This window comes from Schistocerca piceifrons, chromosome 8 (assembly GCF_021461385.2).
Source record: "Schistocerca piceifrons isolate TAMUIC-IGC-003096 chromosome 8, iqSchPice1.1, whole genome shotgun sequence".
Taxonomy (NCBI): domain Eukaryota; kingdom Metazoa; phylum Arthropoda; class Insecta; order Orthoptera; family Acrididae; genus Schistocerca; species Schistocerca piceifrons.
In genome coordinates, this window is record NC_060145.1 from 270022914 (window position 1) to 270046849 (window position 23936).

Here is a 23936-nt window from a genome sequence, read left to right on the forward strand (position 1 = left end):
TAACATTTACATACATAAACAATCAACAACATGAAATAATCAATATTGAGGTCTCCTCACATGTTTCTTACCTCTGGTGTATACACATATGCAGCTTGGAACACTCCTGCTATGATGCCTCTTGCCAAAAAGAGGACTGATGTCAGGAAACCTCGGCTGTAATTGGGATGTCACAAAATTTTATAGTCTGCAGGAAGATTTAAGAGACTGTGTACACCACTAATAAGGAAAAAAACATCAAATCTATTACAGAAGTCAAGGTTCAAACCAAAGGTTTCTTGATTTTTTTACATTCAGAGAATGAATTATCTGGACTACACTATGCGATCAGCCAGTAATGAATAAAATAGCAAAAGCATAATATTAGTGACGTTAAAAATATTACTCACTTGCTTGTACAAATAAAGAGGAAGCAAATACAGATGGTGAAAATCACGAACTGCACACCCATTGTGTTCCTTCGACCGAACCTTTCAATAACAAATATAGTGGCAAATATACCTGAGAAGAAGATAAATGCGTCTTTAGGTAAAATTTCTAGCTCACATGTAAATCTACATAAGAGTGTGTGTGTGTGTGTGTGTGTGTGGGGAGGGGGGGGGGGGAAGGAGAGGGGAGGGTGCGCAAGTGGGGGGGTGGGAGGGGGGGGGGGGTGTTTGGAGACATGAGTGCATGCACAACTGAACCACTATATACAATATTTGTCATAACTAAATGCAAAGACACATTTTGGTCTAATATCCAAGTAATCCAAACCTTTGCTATTAAATGAGTTATTCAATGAAAAACAGTTCTGAGTAATTCAAACCCATGCTATTATGAGAGTTATTCGATTAAAAATAGTCCTTATTACAAATATCTTTAAATGTGTATTTTCTAAACAGAACACAATGTGTGAACATCCTACGTTAAAGACAATTTTTTTAATAAATATTATCTTTTGGAACTGTAGCACTGTTAATATAGAACAAGCACTCAGCATAAATAAAATAGCTGAGTAAGGACACACCAGATATAGCATTTTGTCAAAATGGTGCTGGGTACTGCCTGACCTCTGTTCCTGCTAGACAAGAGGATTTTTTTGATCACTTTAGCACGGAAATATGAGCTGTACATTTTGGCAAAGTTTTTTTTAATGCTATACCAGAATAGTTTGTGAATGCTTATAAGGCTTTTGTCTGAAAATGAATAAAATTATGTTTGTTAATATTTAATCAGTGTTAGCTGTTTGAAGAAACATTTTCCCCCTTACTGAAGTAACAGGCACTGAGACTAAACTGGTAGGAGTCTTATAAGACAGTAAGGACAATTTTAACTGCGCAGAATTCTTGGCCAAACCTGAAATGAGATATCACACATAAATGGCAGTGAAGTTGAAATAATTTATTCTTTACCCTGTGCAGCCAAAATATTTTATGAAATGCAGCTTTTTGTGTGTTTCTCTCAGTATAACATGACCTAATGTTTCATTTAATTAATTTTTGTTTTGATAAATCTGACTAATCACACTATCAAAATAATGCTGATACTTTACACATAAAAATTCACATTCACAGACTGTGCAGCTAAATGCATATTGGCAGACAGCTGATATATCTAAAATAGAAAAATTATCAAGGTCAACTTGTGTTTACAAGTCATATGAATGAAGTTTTTAACACTGAAGTGCCAAAGAAACTGGTATAGGCATGCATATTCAAATACAGAGATATGTAAACAGGCAGATTATGGCACTGCAGTCAGCAATCCCTTTATAAGACGAACGTGTGGCACAGTCGTTAGATCAATTACTACTGCTACAATGGCAGGGCATCAAGATTTAAGCGAGTCTGAACATGGTGTTATATTCAGTGCACGAGGGATTGGACACAGCATCTCTGAGATAGCAATAAAGTGGGGATTTCCCACATGACCATTTCACAAGTAAACCGTGAATATCAGGAATCCAGTAAAACATCAAATCTGCACCATTGCTGCAGCCGGAATAAGATCCCACAAGAACAGGACCAACAACAACTGAAGAGAATTGTTCAATGTGACAGAAGTGCAATCCTTCCACAAATTGCTGTAGATTTCAATGTTGGACCACCAACAAGTGTCAGCATGCAAACCATTCAATGAAACATCATCGGTACGGACTTTCGGAGCTGAAAGCCCACTCTAGTACCCTTGATGACTGCATGACACAAAGCTTTACTCCTTGCCTGGCCTCATCAACACTGACATTGGAATGCTGACACCTGGAAACATGTTTGCTTGGTTGAGCAAGTCTCGTTTCAAATTGTAGCGAGCGGATAGACATGTAGGGGTATAAAGACAACCTCATGAATCCATGGACCCTGGATGTCAGCAGGGGACTGTTCAAGCAGGTGGAGGCTCTGTAATGGCGTGTGGCATGTGCGGTTGGAGTGATATTGGACCCCTGTTACTTCTAGATATGACTGACAGGTGACATGTACGTGAGCATCCTGTCTGATCACATGCTCCCATTCATGTCCATTGTGTGTTCCGACGGACTTGGGTAATTCAAGCAGGACAATGAGGCACCCCACACATCCAGAATTGCTACAGGGTGGCTCCAGGAACACTCTTCTGAGTTTAAACACTTCTGCTGGCCACCAAAGTCCCCAGACATGAACATTACTGAGCATATCTGTAACGCCTTGCAGTGTGCTGTTCAGAAGAGATCTCCAACTCCTCGTACTCTTACAGATTTATGGACAGCACTGCAGGCTTCATGGTGTCAATTCCCTCCAACACTACTTCAGACATTAGTCAAGTCCATGCCATGTCATGTTGCAGGACTTCTGTGTGCTCGCAGGGTCCCTACACAGTATTAGGCAGGTGTACCAGTTTCTTTGGCTCTTCAGTGTAGTATGAACGATATCCAGAAAGTAAAGTTGTAAGGCCTACAGCTCTACCATGGAATTAAGTTTCCCATGGTTAGTACCATGTTTGTGTATGGTAGCAACACTGAAACAAATACTTATGCTGATGGTGATGCTTATTGTGGTGCCAGTTAAAGATAAGTGCTCTCATTCCGTATCCCACTAAGTGTGAAGTGTGTGCTGTGATACACTAGCTGAATGCCAAGGGTATAAACATGGCTTTGAATTATTGCAAAGTCATATCGTTGTATGAAGAGGTGGTTATGTGACAGCGTCATATGACAAACGTGTATGGATTTTCACTTTCACAAGAACAGAAATTCATGATGAAGAGAGAAGTGAATGCCTGTATGTGGTGACTGATTAACTGGTGCAACCATTGCAACCATTGATGACCTATACAAACTGTATCTGAAGTTTCTTGAACCATTGTTCATGAAAATTTGAGCGATCGACTAAGATATTGCAAGTTGTGTACAGTGGGTTCAGAAGATGCTTAATGCAGATCACAAAATCAACAGAGTCAAAGCTACAGGAGTTTCTTAATCATTTTGCGAGTGATGGGGAGATTTTTCTTGATTTCACAGTGACAGAGGACGAGACATGAGTTTACCATTCACGCCCCACAAAACAAGTGACAACCAATGCGGTGGCGTCACACTCATTCCCCTTCATCAAAAAAATTCAAATCTCAGTAATCAGATCAAGAAGTTATGGCAACCATTTTCTGGGGCAGTAAAGGGGTTCTGCTTGTCAAATTCTTGCCTAGAGGAGAAACAACTGACTATGTACAATAATGTGAGGAACTCAAGAAACTTCTGTGAGGCCCTCAACAAACTTCACAGAACCATAAAGAACAAACACTATGGAACGCTGACGAAGGGAGTCTTCCTCCTTAACGAAAGTGCTAGGCCACATTTCGCTGGAGTAATGCACGACTTGATGACCTCACTTTGTAGGAATCTTTTACAACAACCCCTCTTATCAAAGTACTGGTTTTGTGCCTAGTGACCACCATTTATTTCCTAAATTGAAGGAATATGTATGTGGAAAGAACATTTCTAATGATGGGGCAGTGAAAATCGAAGTGGAGAAGCAGTTCAAGGAGTTAGCAGGAGACATCTACAATGCAGGTATTAAAAAACTCATCCCATGACTGACAAAATGCACTGAAGTAAATAATGATTATGTGGCACAATGATTTAATATCTATGCCATTGTTCCTGAATGTTTCATTGAAATATTTGTGTTTGTACAGTGTTTGAACATGGCTACTTCATGTACCACATTCATTCCCACCTCATCTTGCCCCATCTGTGTATACAGCACAGGAGAAATGATGTTGCTCTCACTTGTATCATCTCTACCTCCATTAATTCTAATTGGTAAAGGTCCCAGACTGACAAGTGGCAATCAAGATTGAACTGAATGAACACTAATAAATGAAAATGGTTTTTATTTTTTTTACAATAAATTCAATCTGTGAAAACTACAAAATTTAATTTATGGAAGTGTACTTTTAAAATATATGTGCACACAAGTCTAAGGTCAACGTGTTACTTGCTAACAGAGCAACCTATACTTTTGATTTTCCTCCCTATTGTAATGAATAAACAAACCTGGAAACTCTGCAAGTGTAGTCCAGAGAAGATCCATGTAATCAGTGGCAGCAAGTTCACGACAGTCAGCACTACAAGTGTCAACTGGACGAAGGACAGTTGCTGCAAGTGAACAGGTACCATCTGCAGCTTCAAAAAGTTCTGTTGTCATGAGGACGACGCCATAGTAGCAGAAGGCACATGCAGTCCTGACAAAGAGAATAATATAAATGATCACACAGTGTTTCCCACACAGATTAAAATATGCCATTATTAGGACTCTCTGCAAGAAGCGTGACTTCACAGATGTCAATAACTGTCTGGTAGTCTATCCCCTTATTTCATTTTCAGAAAGTTTTTAAGAAGTCTTAGTTGTTAACAGAAGGGTTTGGAGGGAGCTGAGAAAGCAATCTACTTCCAGCATAATGACTGACAGAGAGAGAAAAGTCTGTGGACAGAATAAGCTCCCCCTCCCTCATGCAATGGTAGTAATACACATGTGGTTTGCATTTTACACTGAGCATGAGCACTGAAGTAGAAGTGGCACATTGTACAAGCACTATTCTTAAATTAACCACTCACTCCCCAACCCCCCCCCCCCCCCCTCCTTTTTTTTTTTTTTTTTTTTTTTTAGAAGAAGAAGAAAATGTATATACAATCTGCACTTACATGTTGACATTACTTCTCCACAGTCACCACCACCTTATCCCAAACATCTGTTGTACTGTGGCACTGACTTAAACATCACTTGTGCTTTGGCCAGTTGTTGATGCTGTTGTTGAGCTTATGGCTGGTCATGAGGTGCTGAGCAGACAGCCAGGCCTTTATTTTAGGGAAAAAGATGAAAGTTGCTTGGTGCCAAGCCCAGACTATTGGGAAAATGTTTAAAAATCTCCCGGCAAAAAGTAGAGTTTTTCCTTCATTCAGTCCACCTAAGTAGCATAGCGGTAGCGTTACCGCCTACCACGCAGAGGGCCTGGGTTTGATTCCTGGCAAGGGACTCGGTGTTGTGTGACTTTCACCATCATTGACTTGCAAGCCGTCAATGTGGCATCACGTAAAAAGGACTGGCAATACGGCGGCCAAACTCCCTTGAATGGGGCCTCCCGGCCAACAATGCCAGATGATCATTTCATTTTTCCCTTCGTTCAGTTCACAGTATGGTGCTACACACTGTCATGAAGGAGTGTGTTCCTTTGATAATCATGCCATGTTTCTTTTGGAGTGCCATTTGAGACTGGAAAGAGTCTCACAATAAATGTACAAAGTCGCAGTATTCTCATGAGTTACTCTCATGAAATTTGTTGTCAAAATTCCTCTGTGATCTCAAAAAACTGTAATCATCATTTTACAGTCTGACAGATCTGCATGAATTTTTGTGCTTATTGGGAAAATGAGTGTGACTCCACTATTTGGACCATTCCTTAGTTTCAGAATTTACATATTGCACCCATGGCTTGTCCCCAGTCATGATACTGTTCAGGAATTCCTCTTCATCTTCAAGATAGTGCAGAAGGAATGTCAAGAATGAACATATTCTCTCAGTTTTGTTCACATCAATTTGACTTTTTGGTACCAACAGTGCACAACGTACAGTAACCTAATTACTGTGTGACAGTGTTAAGGAGGGTTGACATTGAAATCTGAGGCATATCTTCCAGAAGACTGGAAACTGTAAACCGACATCTTTCACACATAACTTTGTCAATATGTTGAACAAGTCCATAAGTCACACTTTAATGTCTTCCTCAACCGCTTTGCACATCTGTGCAACCGGCCTTGAATTTTCTGTAACACCATCACTCACATCACCACTCACATCACCATCCCAATACACACAATGGAATAAATGGTGAACCTCGGAAGAAATGACTCATTCTGCTTGCATACATACCTCATTACCGATGGAAGATGCAGTCCATTTAAACTGCTTGCTGCTTACACATTAATGAACACAACAGAGCTGACAGATGCATTGTGATCTTCAAAGACTTCTTTTTCAAACAAAAAAGCACCATGACAAAGCATTTGCTTAATTTTAATAGCCAATCAGAGGTTAATTTATGAATAACCATCATAGTAAGCAAATTATCTCTTACGAGTTGTCAAAGCAGTATTTCTGATTGACCCACAACAGCTTGGCACTAATTTTGAAATAAATTACAGTCATAGCACTGTGTTCATTGCATATGGTTGCTATAATGCTACACACAATATTGTTATGACAGTATCTGTGATACTGACAGTGGCTACAAACAAAATAATAGTGTCCTGAAGTCTTAAAAATTCTACCTGTTTAGAAACAGAGAGCCCAAAGAATTAAAAAAGAAGGCACAGCAAAATCTACTTAAAATAACCTTGTATCTCTGGAATTACGGGACTTTAAGCCAATTTCAGTTTAAATTTCAGAGAGGCCTCAACTGTGACAGCTATGAGAGGTGGTAATAAAGTTTTAGTTATCATCTCAAAAAGAAAAGAAAGAAAAAAAGTTACATAACCATTTTTAATGTGTTTTCAAGTATACATCTGCAATCATGGTACAAACAGTTCCTTGAGCAACAATATCACCATGCTGATACAGGAGCCAAAAGAAAATAGTGCCGCCCATCTCTACGTGATCACTTGGCTGTGTCATTTCCTTTTGCTTCCTATAAGGACACACTACTGTGACACTGGGATTTCAGTTTGTACCATGACTGCAGACATACACCTGCAAACAAACAAAAATTACTAAGGTAACTTTATCTTTTCAGGATTTTAATTCAAACTTTATGATACATTCAATAAATAATTAATAAAATTTTTGAATGCTGAAATATCACCTGTTGGGATATTACAGAAATTTTTGAAAAAATAAATTGTTCCATCAATCATAACATTGTATCAGACATGTTATAAATTTGGTAATAGAAAGTCCTTGGTGAAATATAAATAATTTAAGAACACACCCTTTTAAGAGAAAGAGAGAGAGAGAGAGAGAGAGAGAGAGAGCACAACAAAGAATTTATCTGAATGGGAGGGAAATCTGTAGCTGTGATGTACATGTAAAGGCAAACAAATGATTACAGCTTCAGAACAATTGGATGATTTATTCAAGAGAATGGGCGTCACAAATTGAGCAGGTCAATAATGCATTGATCCTTCCCTGGCCCTTACCCAAGCAGTATTTGGATTGGAATTGATTGACAGAGTTATTTGATGTCCTCCTGTGGGATATCAAGACAAATTCTGTGCACTTGACATGTTAGATCATTAAGATCGCAGCTGGTTGGAGGGTCCTGCTCATAACATTCCAAATGTTCTCAATTGGGCCAAGGTATAATTTGGAAATCATGAAGACAAGCAGTAGAAACTCTTGCCGTGTACAGGTGAGCACTACCTTATTGAAATGTAAGCCCAGGACAGCTTGCCATGAAGGGTAACAAAACGGGGCATAGAATGTCATCAACATATCACAGCGCTGTAATGGTGCTGCGGCTGACTACCAACAATGTCCCACTATGAAAGGAATCCAACTGGCTTCTTTGAGCGCGGCTCCGCATTCTTTCTCAAATACTGCCATCTGTGTGTAATTGTTCCCATGCCTATCTGCGAGGCATAGTAACTGTCCAACTGAATACAGCTAATGAAATTCACAAGGTCCTCATGCCCTGGTACTGGTGTGTCGTGTCCCATTTACTATCCTTGGCAATCACACGGTGAAATTGCTCTGCAGCTTCACACATTCATCCACTGGCAGCCAAAGTTTACAATTTTGCATTTCCTGTCCATGCCCATACCAATATCATATTTGTGAACAATTTGTGTAGCTCCTTTGTGGTGCATGTGCACACAGGATAGAAAGGTGAATTCATTCTGGACACAGAGAGGGAGAGTAGTGTATAGAGCAAAATGATGTGAAGGAGCAGTCAAAATGAACTCACTAGTGCCACAGTCCTCCCTCCCAGCTGTTAGAAACTCATCCCCGACTCTCACTCCTGTTCCTTTCTATTCTTGTCCACTCCACCTGAAACAGATCCCCCCCCCCCCCCCCCAACCCTAGTCCGGCCGCAGATACAAGTTTTGTTGTCAGTTTCAACAATAAATTCATACAGTACTGTTGCAGTCTGTAACTCTGAAAGACAGACTCATCTGAAAGTTAGAAACATTCTCAGTCTTGTTTAAACATCTATTGATAATTCAGTGTCTCAATTACTCCCCGAGTTGTTACCTTTATGATTTATATCAGAGAGGTTGCACTTTTACAGGATACACAGTTTATGTCTTGTTCGGTTCCTATTTAAAATATAGGATATCAGAAAGTTACACTATTCTCTTCAAATACTTCATCTAGAGCTTGCATGGGAATAAATTACAATGGACTTTTAAGGTTTCATTACGGACTTGTAAACAGTCTTGCTCTGAGTTAATACAGTACTCCACAATATTTTGCTTGAATCAGGCGGTAGACTCCTCCTCTGTCCCACTGACAGAGGGTGCAGGACAAGTAAGAAAGCACAAAAACAGCACATAAAACAGCAGATTATATTTATGGAAAATTATTTATTAGTTCTGCATAAAATTCAAACTCTAAAAGAACACTGGACATTCAGTTTTACTGCAAAAATCACTCCATTTTTGAACAACCCTCGCAATACTAGAAGAGTGGGGAGGTTTATTTTATGCTCACCATTTCAAAGTATCGTAATCTAGTTAAGTTTCTTTACATTTTACTATTTTGAAAAAAATATATATTTATTATTATCAATGATTTCTTCTACCAGATTTCATATATGTTTTAAATTTTTCAGTTGAACTTCACCCAAAAATTTAAGTCTCACTAGTAGATGTAACTTTCTTCACTGTATATATAAAAAACAAAGATGCTGTAACTTACCAAACAAGAGAGCACTGGTATGTTGATAGACACAATAAAAAACACACAAGCAAATTTCAAGCTTTCGCAACCCAAGGTTGCTTCATCAGGAAAGAGGGAAGGAGAGGGAAAGACGAAAGGATGTGGGTTTTAAGGGAGAGGGTAAGGAGTCAATTCAATCCTGGGAGCGGAAAGACTTACCTTAGGAGGAAAAAAGGACAGGTATACACTCGCGCGCGCACACACACACACACACACACACACACACACACACACACACACACACACACACACACACACACACATCCGTCCTCACACATACAGACACAGGCAGACATGTGTAAATGCAAAGAGGTTGGGCAGAGATGTCAGTTGAGGTGGAAGTACAGAGGCAAAGATGTTTTTGAATGACAGGTGTTGTATGAGGGGCAGCAACTTGAAATTAGCAGAGGTTGAGGCCTGGTGGGTAACGGGAAGAGAGAATATATTGAAGGGCAAGTTCCCATCTCTGAAGTTCTGATAGGTTGGTGTCATGGGAAGTATCCAGGTAATCCGGACGGTGTAACACTGTGCCATGATGTGCTGGCCGTGCACCAAGGCATGTTTAGCCACAGGGTGATCCTCATTACCAACAAACACTGTCTGCCTGTGTCCATTCATGCGAATGGACAGTTCATTGCTGGTCATTCCCACATAGAAGGCTTCACAGTGCAGGCATGTCAGTTGGTAAATCACATGGGTGCTTTCACATGTGACTCTGCCTTTGATTGTGTACACCTTCCGGGTTACAGGACTGGAGTAGGTGGTGATGGGAGGGTGCATGGGACAGGTTTTACACTGGGGGTGGTTACGATGGTAGGGACCAGAGGGTAGGGAAGGTGGTTTGGGGATTTCATAAGGATGAACCAAGAGGTTATGAAGGTTAGATGGATGGCGGAAAGACACTGTTGGTAGAGTGGGGAGGATTTCATGAAGGGTGGATCTCATTTCAGGGCAGGATTTGAAGGAGGAGTATCCCTGCTGGAGAGCCACATTCAGAGTCTGATCCAGTCCCGGAAAGAGGTTGGGCAGAGATGTCACTCAGGGCGGAAGAACAGAGGCAAAGATGATGTTGAATGGAGCACTTCCTTTCTCGCCGATCACCTGCTACCCTACCTAAAACCTCTTTCCTCATTACCTTAGCCAGCTTCACCCTAACCCACAACTTCTTCACTTTTGAAGGCCAGACATACAAACAATTAAAGGGAACAGCTATGGGTACCAGGATGGCCCCCCTCGTATGCCAACCTATTTATGGGTTGCTTACAGGAAGCCTTCTTGGTTACCCAAGCCTGCCAACCCAAAGTTTGGTACAGATTTATTGACGACATCTTCATGATCTGGACTCACAGTGAAGAAGAACTCCAGAATTTCCTCTCCAACCTCAACTCCTTTGGTTCCATCAGATTCACCTGGTCCTACTCCAAATCCCATGCCACTTTCCTCAACGTTGACCTCCATCTGTCCAATGGCCAGCTTCACGCAGCCGTCCACATCAAACCCACTAACAACCAACAGTACCTACATTATGACAGCTGCCACCCATTCCATATCAAACGGTCCCTTCCCTACAGCTTAGGTCTTCATGGCAAACAAATCTGCTCCAGTCCTGAATCCCTGAACCATTACACCAATAACCTGAAAACAGCTTTCGCATCCCGCAACTACCCTCCCGACCTGGTACACTTCCTCATCCCCTCCAACCCAGAACTTCCCACAGAAGAATCCCAGAAGTGTCCCACTTGTGACAGGATACTTTCCAGGACTGGATCAGACTCTGAATGTGGCTATCCAGCAGGAATACGACTTCCTCAAATCCTGAACTGAAATGAGATCCATCCTTCATGAAATCCTCCCCATTCCACCAAGAGTTTCTTTCCGCCGTCCATCTAACCTTCGTAACCTCTTGGTTCATCCCTATGAAATCCCCAAACCACCTTCCCTACCCTCTGGCTCCTACTCTTGTAACCGACCCCAGTGCACCCTCCCGCCACCACCTACTCCAGTCCTGTAACCCGGAACGTGTACACGATCAAAGGCAGAGCCACGTGTGAAAGCACCCACGTGATTTACCAACTGACATGCCTGCACTGTGAAGCCTTTTATGTGGGAATGACCAGCAACGAACTGTCCATTTGCATGAATGGACACAGGCAGACAGTGTTTGTTGGTAATGAGGATCACCCTGTGGCTAAACATGCCTTGGTGCACGGCCAGCACATCTTGGCACAGTGTTACACCGTCCGGGTTATCTGGATACTTCCCACTGACACCAACCTATCAGAACTCCGGAGATGGGAACTTGCCCTTCAATATATTCTCTCTTCCCGTTACCCACCAGGCCTCAACCTCCGCTAATTTCAAGTTGCCGCCCCTCGTACCTCACCTGTCATTCAACAACATCTTTGCCTCTGTACTTCCGCCTCGACTGACATCTCTGCCCAAACTTTTTGCATTTACATGTGTCTGCCTTTTTATTGTGTCTATCAACATACCAGCGCTCTCTCGTTTGGTATGTTACACCATTTTTGTTTTTTATATATATTTTTCCCACATGGAATGTTTCCCTCTTTTATATTTCTTCACTGTATGTTGCATTCAATATTTCCAGGTTCAGGGATTAAACTTACACATTAATATTTCTTTAAAAAGTATGTTGAGAGTAGAAGTCAACAACAATGAATGAAATTTGCATTTTTAAATTTTTTGTGGTGGTTATAAAGTCAGTAGTATACGTGTACTCAAAGGTATTTTCAGGTTCTGGATGCTACTTACACATCAGTACCTCTTCAAAATGCATGTTAATATAATTCAGTAACAATTGATGAACTCTTCTTTCAGTGGACATGAAGTATGAAATCCCCCCCCCCCCCCCCCCCAGTAATGCGCCTTATGAAAAATGTCTAGGTATTGCAAATTTTCATGCAGAACACCAGTAAGAAGTAAGACACATCGCAGGAAGTTCTAACTTCTTGGGTGAACATGCTGATAAAGAATTAAACTTATAAAGACACACAGGTTTCACCATAAGAAAAATTGTCAATTTTGGGACCAGTGAAATTAGGAAGTTAGTGGATTTTATATTTTCTCTCACTCATCTCCTACAGCGTATTATTTGAGCCTGGTTGTTCATTTCATCAAAAATATCCACTGTGCCAAATAAAGAAATCATTTGCTTGTGATGTTCACACTGTGCTTCTGTGAGGTATGTGTTTAAGCAGTTGGCAAAATCAAATACAGCCTACATTTATTCCCAGACTGTACTCTCATGAATTAACTTTGCATAAAAAGCAGTGACATACACAGCCACAAAACTTTTCAATAACCAGCCTACAGAAATAAATATCCTACTAACAGAGAGCAGTAGAAGCATTTTCTTAAAGGTGGAATAATGTTGTTTCTCAATTGAAGACAAAGTTTCCACAAAATCACTCAATCATCTTTAACAGTATTTTATTTGTAATTTCCTGACTAGATTGCATTATATATGACACAGTGACAATTTGTTTCTTCTAGACAACTCCTACTACTATATTGTACAAGACTTACTTAACAGAAACAGCTAACCAATTTTGAAACCTGCAAACTGACAGCATGTAGCCATAAATATAATTTCTAAAAAGTGTGTGAAAATTTTCATCATTTATTGTGAATTTTGTCTATAAAACTAAACACACAGTAATAATATACTCTTTTCTTTGAGGCATCTCTTCCTTAGAGCTAAATCTATTACAGAATACTCACCAGATCAGCCAAAGCAGCAATGATGTCCTCCTGAGCTCTGGCAACAGGAGATCAGTAACACGACCACGCTTGGTAGCCGATGACGCCGATTCCACCACCAGACGTCCTGGCAATTCAGGTCGACCATTTTCGTGTGCAATTTGCTGCAGTGTGGCCAGGGCCACTTCAGGTTTGCCACTTGCAACATGATACCTGGCACTTTCCGGCAGCCACTTTAACAGAGAAATTTTAATGCTGCAGTGGCTCTGGTCGGGAGATGTGTTCAAAGTTTCAAGGAGAGTAGTTTGTTAGACATGTCAGAGCATTTGTTGGAGGTAATTCAAATCTAAAATTAGCAACAGGTTCCAAGTTTTACAGGTTCTGATAAGTACAGAAGTGCAAGTACAGGAGTTGAAATTTTATTTAGCTTGCAAGTTAACATTCATATCAACATTTTATCAGAATGAAACATGCATGCACATGCTTCTATGTCATTTCTCACCTCACAGGAGGAAACAAATTAATGCTTGACATCATTCATCAACAGCCAAGATTGCTATTTTTTATTTCGTTATCAGCAAATCTAAGGTGCCATCACCAGATCTGTACAGAATATAGATTGTAAATTACAATCATAATAAGATCAGATACAAAACGGCGGGGTAAATATTTTCACACAATGGGTTTATGCAACATATTTTATGCATATGCATCTCAGTACATGTCCATCATAAGTATAATATATCACATCAAGTTGAGACATGTCATTCCAGTAACACGCAGAAAGTGATGCATCTGCAAGTCAATTAAAAAAACCAAGATTTACATAAAATATCATACATATTGCACCAAATACACAAGCCCGTCTTCATAAAAAAAATATTTTCCTAAAAATTTTTTATAAAAATGTTTAAAACTGCATTCCTTATAAGATTATAAAAGAATTTATTGTATATCAACTGTACTACCAATTGTCTTTATAGTTAAATAGTTATAAGACAAGTACAATGCATAAAGTACATCACAACTGAATAACCTTATAGAAGATCACTCTGAGTCTGTGTGGTACAAGTACAGACAATGTATGAAGTACATGTCCCACTTATTACCTACATTATGACATGTTCTTCGTACATTGTGTCTGAACACTATCATCTAGACTTAAAGTGATCTTCTCTAAACTTGTCCAATGGTGATATATTTTCCACACTATACTCGCCTTGTAACTATTTGACTACAAATGCAGTTGTAGTGCAGAAAATTTTAGGAAAAAATATTTAGAAAATAAGGAATTTTGCTACTGCAATAAACTCTGGTTTGGATTTCTTGTGTTATATTATTACACACTAAAAGTTACATCTTGCATTTTTTAACTCCTTGAATGTATCTTCTTCCTTAGCTTTACAGTTTATGATCGATTTCTGTATATTTACTACTACAGTGCCACCTGCTGGTAGTTCATAACATTGTTGTTTTTACATAAATCTTGTTTCATTACTGACATGCCAATGCATTAATTCCAGCGTGTTACTGCAAAGACTTGTCACTACTTAACATGACATACTGTACATAAGATAGAGATGTACTGAGGATGTGGTTGCAGAAGGTATGTTCTGTAAAGCTAGTTCGTGAAAATAATACCCCGTCTTACTGTAGCCTATCTGTCCTGATTATAATTTAGTTTGCGATCTTTATGGTTTACAGATCTCATGATGGCAACTTAGATTTGCCAAAACTGCCTACCAATAAAATTATAGTTGGTGTTCTTCGCTATTGAAGTTTTTACTTCTATTTTTCACAAAAAATTAATGTTACTGAAACAGTTTTTCCAACGACATTAATTCATCTAGCAGCATGTGATATCAATGTAATAGTCCCACAAGGGTTGAGTTGAATGGTCTATTAGCTGACTACATTTGATGAAGTATAAATATCTGAAAACAAGATAATGACAATGGCAGAAGGTGGTTTGATCAACATAATAGAACAATGGCACAAGTAGAGATCTGAACTGAATCATTGTACAAATGACTTGATAAATACTGAAATCAATGGATTTTTCTTCTCTTTCTGTAGTTAAAGTGGAGCCTGGGCTAGCCTCAGTGCTTGGAAAGTGGGACAGATAAATCCACTACCTCCATGATCGTTGTCATGATTCCACAGTGAAGCTCAGATTGTCATGCACAAAAACAATGTTTTGTCTTCTGTTTCTGGCTAGTTAGTCCCAGGTGTCCCACATGCCATTCTGTAGCAGACCCTAGCAGAGTCCATTGTTAAATATTCTTCTTGGGTTGCTGAGTGACCTTCCACAAGAACAAAATCAAGCAGATATAGAAAAATCTGCTTTTCAATGGTCACATGTTTCAGTTCTTTTGTATTTCACTGAATTCAGGACTGTAGCAGATATAAATACTCTCTCCTAATGAAATGAAAATTTTTCTTGAAACTTTTCAGTAACATTCAAGGACATTAAGTAAGTCATTACCAAGTATTGCATGTCTTACATTTATACAGGATACTGATACAATATCTATTGTTTGAGTAGCACCCCACACATCTAGACCCAATTTTTATTATTATTATTAATAATAATAATAATAATATTCATATGGTTTACATGGTCATTTTACATTCTTATATAAATGGTAAAATATATGTAAAATTACAAAGCAAGACAAACATAATATAAAAAATTAACACTCTAAAATTTCTAACTGAATAACTAGTTACTTAACTAGTAAACAGATCTTGGTGTCACCAAATGCAGTTCACTGAGCTCACCGGGAAATTTTTGTAATACTCTTCAATTTGATGTCATGTAGTTAGCAAAGTGACCCCACAGTCCCACAATAGGGGCTCCTAGATCCCCTGTATGGAATCAATTTAGAGATGTGTATAGGTTCCTGGGGAGACTAAATCCATTTACACATTTTGTAGGATCTGTAATAAGGTGAGAATTTGCTGGAGGAAACTTTTGCCAAACCTCTCTCTAGACTTGGCACACATCAAATATAAGAAGGTCATCTTGCATTGGCCAAGGTGATTTTATGGACTGAAGTCTTCTGGCACATATATTCTGTAGCTGGTTCTACAGAAGTGAGTTCTGATAAGTCATACACTTTTGGACCTCTCACTGTTGCTGCTCCTTGTCTCACTCATGGTGGTGCAATATTACATAATGCGGGAAACCACAGAAGCAGTTTCGATTTAGCAGTACCACTAAGTTGCTGTTGACTTTAATTGACATGACATAGGGGGCAAATCACGGCTGCAAATGTTTGAAAATGTGTTCTGCCAATATTGAAAGAAAGGTCAAGAAAGCATTTGCACATGACATGATATGAATTTTAGGCACACTTTACAATTATTACATTTCATCTCTAAGTAATTTCATGTGCTGCATAAACTGAAACAAAAACAGTGTCAAAATATTTCAAGGCTGAAATGTGCAAAAAATGGAAACGATAATTTTGTCAGACCTATGAAAAATGGGCAGAAGTTGATTGCAGGCCAGAAGCCACAAGTTTCCATCCCAAAATTAAATGCAGTGGTTTGTATACATTTTAGTAAGCACAAACAAATTTACTGAAACAAAATTTGATGTGTAAAAAGCACTTAATAATATTACTTATTATATTCTTGTTCATTTTTTATTCTAATACACATTTAAACAACACAAAGTTAGAGTTCGTTCATTCACCCCTCAGTAAATGAGTAGATGACTATAACTTCAAATGAAAATACTGTTCCCTCATTGACGAATACGAAAATGAACACAAAGGAGAGAGTGTTTACATCGAACTGGTACAAAAGTTAACTGGCAGCAATATATCAAGTATTCTGAACTAAAAATAACCTAATTACAGGCAGGTGTGCAACACACAAACCAGGATTCTATTACAGATTCTATTGTGTCAGAATCATGTCAAACAAAAAGAGTTATTGATGTCAAATAATTTTATGAAAGAATATTACAGTGTCTTGAGCATGAACATATATAGTACAGTGTTGCATGGGGAACGCGAAACAAAAATGGTAATACCGAAAGTAGATAGAGAAATTAAAGAACTGGAACTAAAATATATAAAAAGAAAACTAGGCTCTCAAAATGTCACTTTGTAAATTTTTCAATTTTGAAACTGTTTTATGCATACACGATTAATAATACCGCTCTCACTGTTGCGTCATTTTCAGTTCGTGCTGAATGTGCTTCACACTCTTCTCCTAACGAATATTGTCATTTGCTTAAGGCCCCTCCTCATCTGATGCACTGACTGCTATATTGTACTGTGCAAGTCAAATACTGTAGCTATAGTACCTTCCATGCAATGTAGTTAGACTCTATATCTTAAAGAACTCAGCATTTGGAATATTAACAAACACTGCCAAAGCAAAAGAAGCGGCAAGAGGAAAAAAAAATAACTATATACATGAACTGATGTGTGGTACTGAACCTGTTATCTTCTGGATTGTGATCCAGGACACATCCACTGAGCTACTGTCTGATAACTACAGTGCAACTTACATACGCATACTACTAGCCTTTTTCATCAAGGTGCCTGTAGATAGCATGGCACTTATTTTGTCATTAAAAATTTAATGCGAATTGTGTAGTTACTGCTATTTGAGCCTAGAGATCATTTTTGTAAGAGGTGTTCAAATGTTATTGGCTGCTGCCAAACTTTAAGCACTTGACTTTCCACTGCAAATATTTTGAATTTCCCACATTTAAACTGCCAGTAAGTATCTATATAATATTTTAATCACATCAATTATGAGTCATCTCTCAGAAATGTTATGAGATCTGTTATCTGCATTCATTACTTGCATAACCATTAATTTCTTAACATAATCTTACATACCTAATGAAATATTTTGAGCTTCAGCAGTGTGAGGGTGGCATATTCAAATATTTACTCAATATTTTTTATGTTAATAAAAACGTCTTTATTGTTTACCTCTTTCTAACTTGTGCAAGGTCAAAACAAAAGCACTGTTTTGCATTGCCACTAGCTTGTGAATTGACAATTGAAGTTGAACCTTACTTGATCCACGAAATTTCGCAAGTCAAAGCTAATCCTACTTCATGGCGACATAATTTGAGATTTACATTTATGCAATAGTGATTTCATGTTCTGCATGTAATTTTCTGTGTTAATCTAAGTCCAACTGTTGTATGCGGTCAGCCCTCAGATATTTATCTTCCTAGGAAGCTGTATATCTTAGATTTGCTTGTGAATCTCAGCTACCACGATGGGTTCTCTGTGAAAATAGTTTCCAGACAATTAAATTCTGCGATTCTTTTGTAGGATCCTTTCATCCTCTACCAGTGGCTGTACCCCTACCCATGCTTAATCCATGTCAATGATAAAATGCTCTATTTTTGGTTCATTTATAAAAAGATCAATCCTTCTTGCTGTTCTCTCCACAACCTCACTCATTTATTCCAATTCTTCCCCAGATTGGGTAAGAAGGCTGTCTTATTTACATATACTGGGTGAGAGTTTTTCTAATCTCCAACTTTAATTTCTTCATAGATCTCAAACTGGGGTATACCCAATAAACAAGCAAACTAAATTAATTTTTATGTCTTTTCAATAACAACTTTATTACCAAAAATGCCAGTGTTAGGGTAAAAATTTAAAGCACTTTACAATGGCAAAATTGTAGTCCCAACATTTACTATGCAGAAAAGTTATGGATACATTCCTTATCACATTAATTATTTAAACTCTCACAAAGTACGCCAATGTTTTACAAACGGGAGAAGTGGAAGTAGGACTTGCACTCTGAAGGTTCCACATAGACCTTAGTATTTCAACTTGATACGTCTACCCACTCCAGAGAAAAAGGGACAATGGACAGGCAGGCAGGCAAGCAGCAAAGTGATACTATAAGTGTTCTGTTTTTATCAACTGAGATACGGAGCCCCAAAAAAACAGCACACAAATGGTTTTGGCCAGATAGACACTTAGACAAAATTATTCCTGTAATACTTCCCTGGATCAATATGTTGCATTTATGTGTCTATTAGTTCAGAATGCCCAATTTCATTCTGGTTCACACATTATCTTCCATACGGGCTTCTAATGGCTTTTTTGCACTTCATTATGAACTTGGCTTTTTTGTGCTTCATTAGGAACTTAAAACAGTTTTAATACCTTTTCTCACAGTAAATTTATATTACTTTTGTCACGTTACTCCATGTACGTATCTTACCCAGGGCCACTGTCTTATTTCTGCCTAGTTCCTTTTGGGAGGCATATTTTTTCTTTGACAACATAGATACCCAAGGCAACAAGTATGTTATAACAACAACAGTCTTCATAAACACACAATAATCTCACCTCTTATTTATTTCTTTATCCAGTCATAGGCAATCAATACTGTATGGATGCTGTCCAAATGCACATATAAATTTTATGTGAAATCATAAGAACCCCACCCTTTGCTTGTATCTGTTTTTCCTCCTTCCACTCGTCTTTCAAAAGTGAAATTCTTAAACGACTACAAGCATACAAGTATTAACTTCTTAGGAACAATAAGGCTTTCCGTCACTAGTTCTTTATAGACCTACAGCTACAGTTGTTCAGTTGCCACAACTGTTGAGGGTAAAAAGCAGTCACTACATGGGGAAGACTTCATATTCATTCTTATGGTAAACTAAGTTAACATGGAATCACCTGAAGGGTGACTGACTTTCAGCGGCTGGACTGTCAACTGTTACCATATTTCTGATTCAAAGAGCTATGTCATTTACCATTACAGCTTCTGAATTTTTAATTCTGACAACTTCACAGCGTTTGGTGGATCTCTATTCATTACACATAGGTAATAAATGGGATGGATGAAAAATTATTACTGCTTGTAAAAACCAAGTGTAGAAAATAAAATGTGAGATTAATTTGTACATACTGGAGTCACACAGGCGAACACTATGACGGGAACTGCAGATAGAGCCAGCAGCCAACGCCAACCAAGTGTTGGCATCACCAGCAGGGCCAAGACAACCTCCAGGCAGGCACCTAATGCCCAGAAACACTGAAAGCATGGAATATAAGACATGTAACGGAAGAATGAAAAAGTACCATAAAATCTCACAAAAGAAAAAAAGGCATGTGTTGATAATGAAAGCTTTATACATAAAATAGGGGTGGAAAAATGTCCAGATCAAACAGATTTAATATCAAATATATTTGTGGCTCGTGGATTTTACAGACACTCACTCACAATTGTACCAGGACTTTCTAGTTGACAAAGTTATTTCTCACTCTTTCATTTTAAAAGTTTAAATTATTCAAATCTATTTTTGATGGTTCCATAAGGAATGCACATTAGGTCATCATTCATTGTGTCACTCATGTTCCTTGAATCTCTTTATAGAGGAAAATTTTCAGGAATATGAAACAAGTCAAGTTATACCAAGGAAAAGCAGCTGTTAGTTAATTTAATGCAGTTTCTATCAATGAATGTCTAAGAACTACTTGTGCCTCCTCAAACTAAGAATGACACATGAATGTTGCTATATTTAAATGGTCAAGTGTTTTAAATGTCTGCTGTGTACATCCTATTGCTAGCTTAATACTTACATGACCACACTGATATTTATCACAGAACAGTAGCTAGCACTGTATCACAAGAACAGGTAACTTAACAATGAACACTGCTACGTTTCATGCAGATAAATTTTCAGTCTTTAAATCTAAAAGTTGGGCTAATTTGCAGGAATGATCTATCAGGTATGTTTCAATTTTGTTTTTGTTTTGAATTTATATGTACTCATTTTTTCTTTGTGATTAATGGGAATGCTGTATATTTGTCTGCCGTCTCAACCACAGCTACCATTTATGTAGCAAGATGGCTTTGCTATTTCCTCCTACAGGTAGAGGAATGTGGCATGTGGCTGGTGCTTCACGATCCAGAGTGTTGCAGATTGCCACACTGTCTCACAAATCCAAGTACGCGCAGTCTGTGACAATCACAGCAGTACTGAGAGCGCCACATCCACTGTATGCAGCTAGTACTAGCTTCCGGCTGCAAGCCACATGATGCAAGACACCTTCCCAGACAGTCTTTATAGCACACAACCCAGAAGCTTGCCAGCCAGTGCAAGTCACAGCCTGGATATAGATGTTTGACATCAGAAGTGCCATGAGTATATTTCACTGAATGCAGCATGTGACTTCAGAACCTTGGACACCGTCAGCGCAGCCTAAACTGACTGCATCTACGGCTCAAGAACTGTATTGTATTAGTGATTTTCTCTCAGTAGATCACAATGACCACTATGTTGCCTTCACCAGAAAGCTGTTTCTGTTGCTCATATTATTGTGTACTTCTACGTAGTAATAAAGTTCGGCTTTTATTGGCTACCTGAGCACCTTTCTCTGCTTAAGCTTGCATCTCCTACAATGAGATACTTTAGAGAGCTTGCTGAAGATCTTAGCAGTAGAATACAGAACCCTGCACCAAACTACACATGGATGCCAAGTACAGAAGGAAATTAATTTTCTGTCAAATATTGTTCAACAAAACTGATTTTTACTGTCAGTAACAAGTACATGTTTACTAACAAGTAAGTGTGCTGTTTCCAAAATCTTTGGAAAGGCTTGAAAAGTGTGTAACTATTTACTTCCTACAAATTCATAGGTGCTCATTTTTTAGGAATCGATACTTTCCTGCATTGCCACACTTGTTATTTAAGACAACACAGTGAAAGTAAGCAATGTAAGTCAGCACTAAACATTTATTTTCAAGTACAAAATTATGTCGAAATGCGCTTTGATTTTAGTTTATCTGTGTTTTGATTACATGTCTGTTACCAGTTACACCCAAAAATTTTCAAGGTGTATCATTTAGCATAATGTCTACTTCTACTACCAGTATGTGACTTTTGTGGGTCTGAAATCACACACGAGTCTTTCTGCTGTGAACCAGATGTAGACATGGTCACCTGTCATCAGTTTTATGTTCACGGCAGAGTTTGCATCTTTTATTGGTATACTGTTGTTGGTAAATTTAAATGTGTAATGACAAATATACAGATATAGTGACAAAATACAACCCGGAAAAAAAAGTCATGTATATAATGTCATAGATTTCACTATAACAACATAAAATATCATGTCTGGCAGAAGTCAGATGTACTACTTAACATGCAAAACTAAATGACAAACATAAATAGACAAGAACAAAAATGAATTTTCATACCTAATGCACAAATGACCACCATATGTGTATGAAGTGTGCATGCTTATATGAACGTGTGTGTGTGTGTGTGTGTGTGTGTGTGTGTGTGTGTGTGTTTTCTGAAGAAGTTTTTGGCCAAAAGCTAAATGTGTAACAGTCTTTTCGTTGTGCCTTATCTGCAACTCAAGATGTCATCTTTACATTGTTGAACTTCTAATGATTGATGTGTCTATGCTCAAAATGGTTCAGTTCCAAGATACAACTGCAAGTTCAAATACTTTTCATGTACGCTGTGTAGGGATCAGATTGAATTCTTATATTCTAGTGTAAAGGCACATAGGAGATTACCAGAGAGGATCCTATAATTCATCTGAGATTAAAAAGAATAAAATTTTACAAGTGGTACAGCCATTTTCATGAAGGACATGAAAACATTAAAGATAACAAGCTCTGAACACCTCAACACATCATCAATTGACGAAATCATGGAAAAAGTGAATAACAATTGTAGAAGTCACTGATTATGTTCACTTATCAATGGGCTCCAAAATGATATTTTTTCAGATGTTTTGGATATGAAACATGACAATTAAACTTGTTCCAAAACTGTTGAATTTCGAACAAAAACGGCATTGAATGTAAGTTGTTCACAAGTCTCTAGATGAAGTCAACAACAATGCTGAATAAACTAAACATGTTATAACAGTTGATGAAACAGGAATTTATGGATCTGATGTTGAAATTGAGGCTCAGTCATCACAGTGGAAGCATTCTGGTTCACTAAGAGCAAATAAAGCTCAATAAGGCAGTCTAATGTGAAAGCTATGCGCAATGTGTTCTTAAATGTTATTGGTATTCACAAAAATAAAGAAAACCTTAACCTTATGTCAGGTGCAGCTGATCAAACATATATGTAAAAATTTTCTGTAATTATTTCTGAACAATAGAGAGCAAACACTTCTTTTCACTCTTAATTTCCCTTCTCTGACCCGTTTTGACTGTTGTGTTCTTCAGTATCGGGGTGAATGACATTTACGAGACGTGTTGATTGTTCAATTTGTTACAATGTGTCCATTCTCATTTCATTTTAACAGAACATTTATTTGGTTAATGACATGACTTTGAAAGCAATATGAAGCTACTTCAGAATGTAAAATGCATTTTTTTTTTGTATCATTTAACTGTTCCTTACAGCTGTCTGAATATCAAGTATCAAATTGATATACTGCATCTGATTGCATTATTTTAGGTGAGTTAACTTGATCATGGCAGGCTACAGTAAGACATATAGTCTCCTCAACACAAAACATGTTGAGCAAATCTGAAAGCTGTTTGAAGAGCATAATAATGAAGTTCACTAGGATTACGCAGGCCTGAGTGGAAACAGGTTGTGATGATTAAGTTCAGTTGGAAGATTCAGAAACAGCTGAAGCCAAGAGTGAAGATGATGAAGTCACTGAGGAAGCCACCATAATTATATAGGAAGGAATGGTGAGACAAAATGAAACAAAGTTCCACTATCACACAATGTACATTACTGGATCTACAATGTTATCTGAAATGTTCTATATGTACAGTGAAAGCAGCATGAATGCCTTTAAAATACTGGGCTTGCCTCACAGATGACAAAATTTTGTCCACTAC

The 23936-nt window shown here is 38.2% G+C and overlaps 1 protein-coding gene across 1 annotated transcript in view; it reads right to left on the bottom strand.

Annotated features, from left to right (window-relative positions):
• The window catches only part of LOC124712260 (synaptic vesicle 2-related protein), a 96204-nt gene that overhangs the window by 9189 nt on the left and 63079 nt on the right, over positions 1-23936 (bottom strand). Inside the window, exons 7-11 of the mRNA XM_047242555.1 lie at positions 20019-20144; positions 13125-13336; positions 4508-4695; positions 390-501; positions 72-156 (exon numbers count right to left, since the gene is read on the bottom strand). Coding sequence (XP_047098511.1) covers positions 72-156; positions 390-501; positions 4508-4695; positions 13125-13336; positions 20019-20144 — 723 coding nt within the window. The remainder of the gene's footprint in view (positions 1-71; positions 157-389; positions 502-4507; positions 4696-13124; positions 13337-20018; positions 20145-23936) is intronic.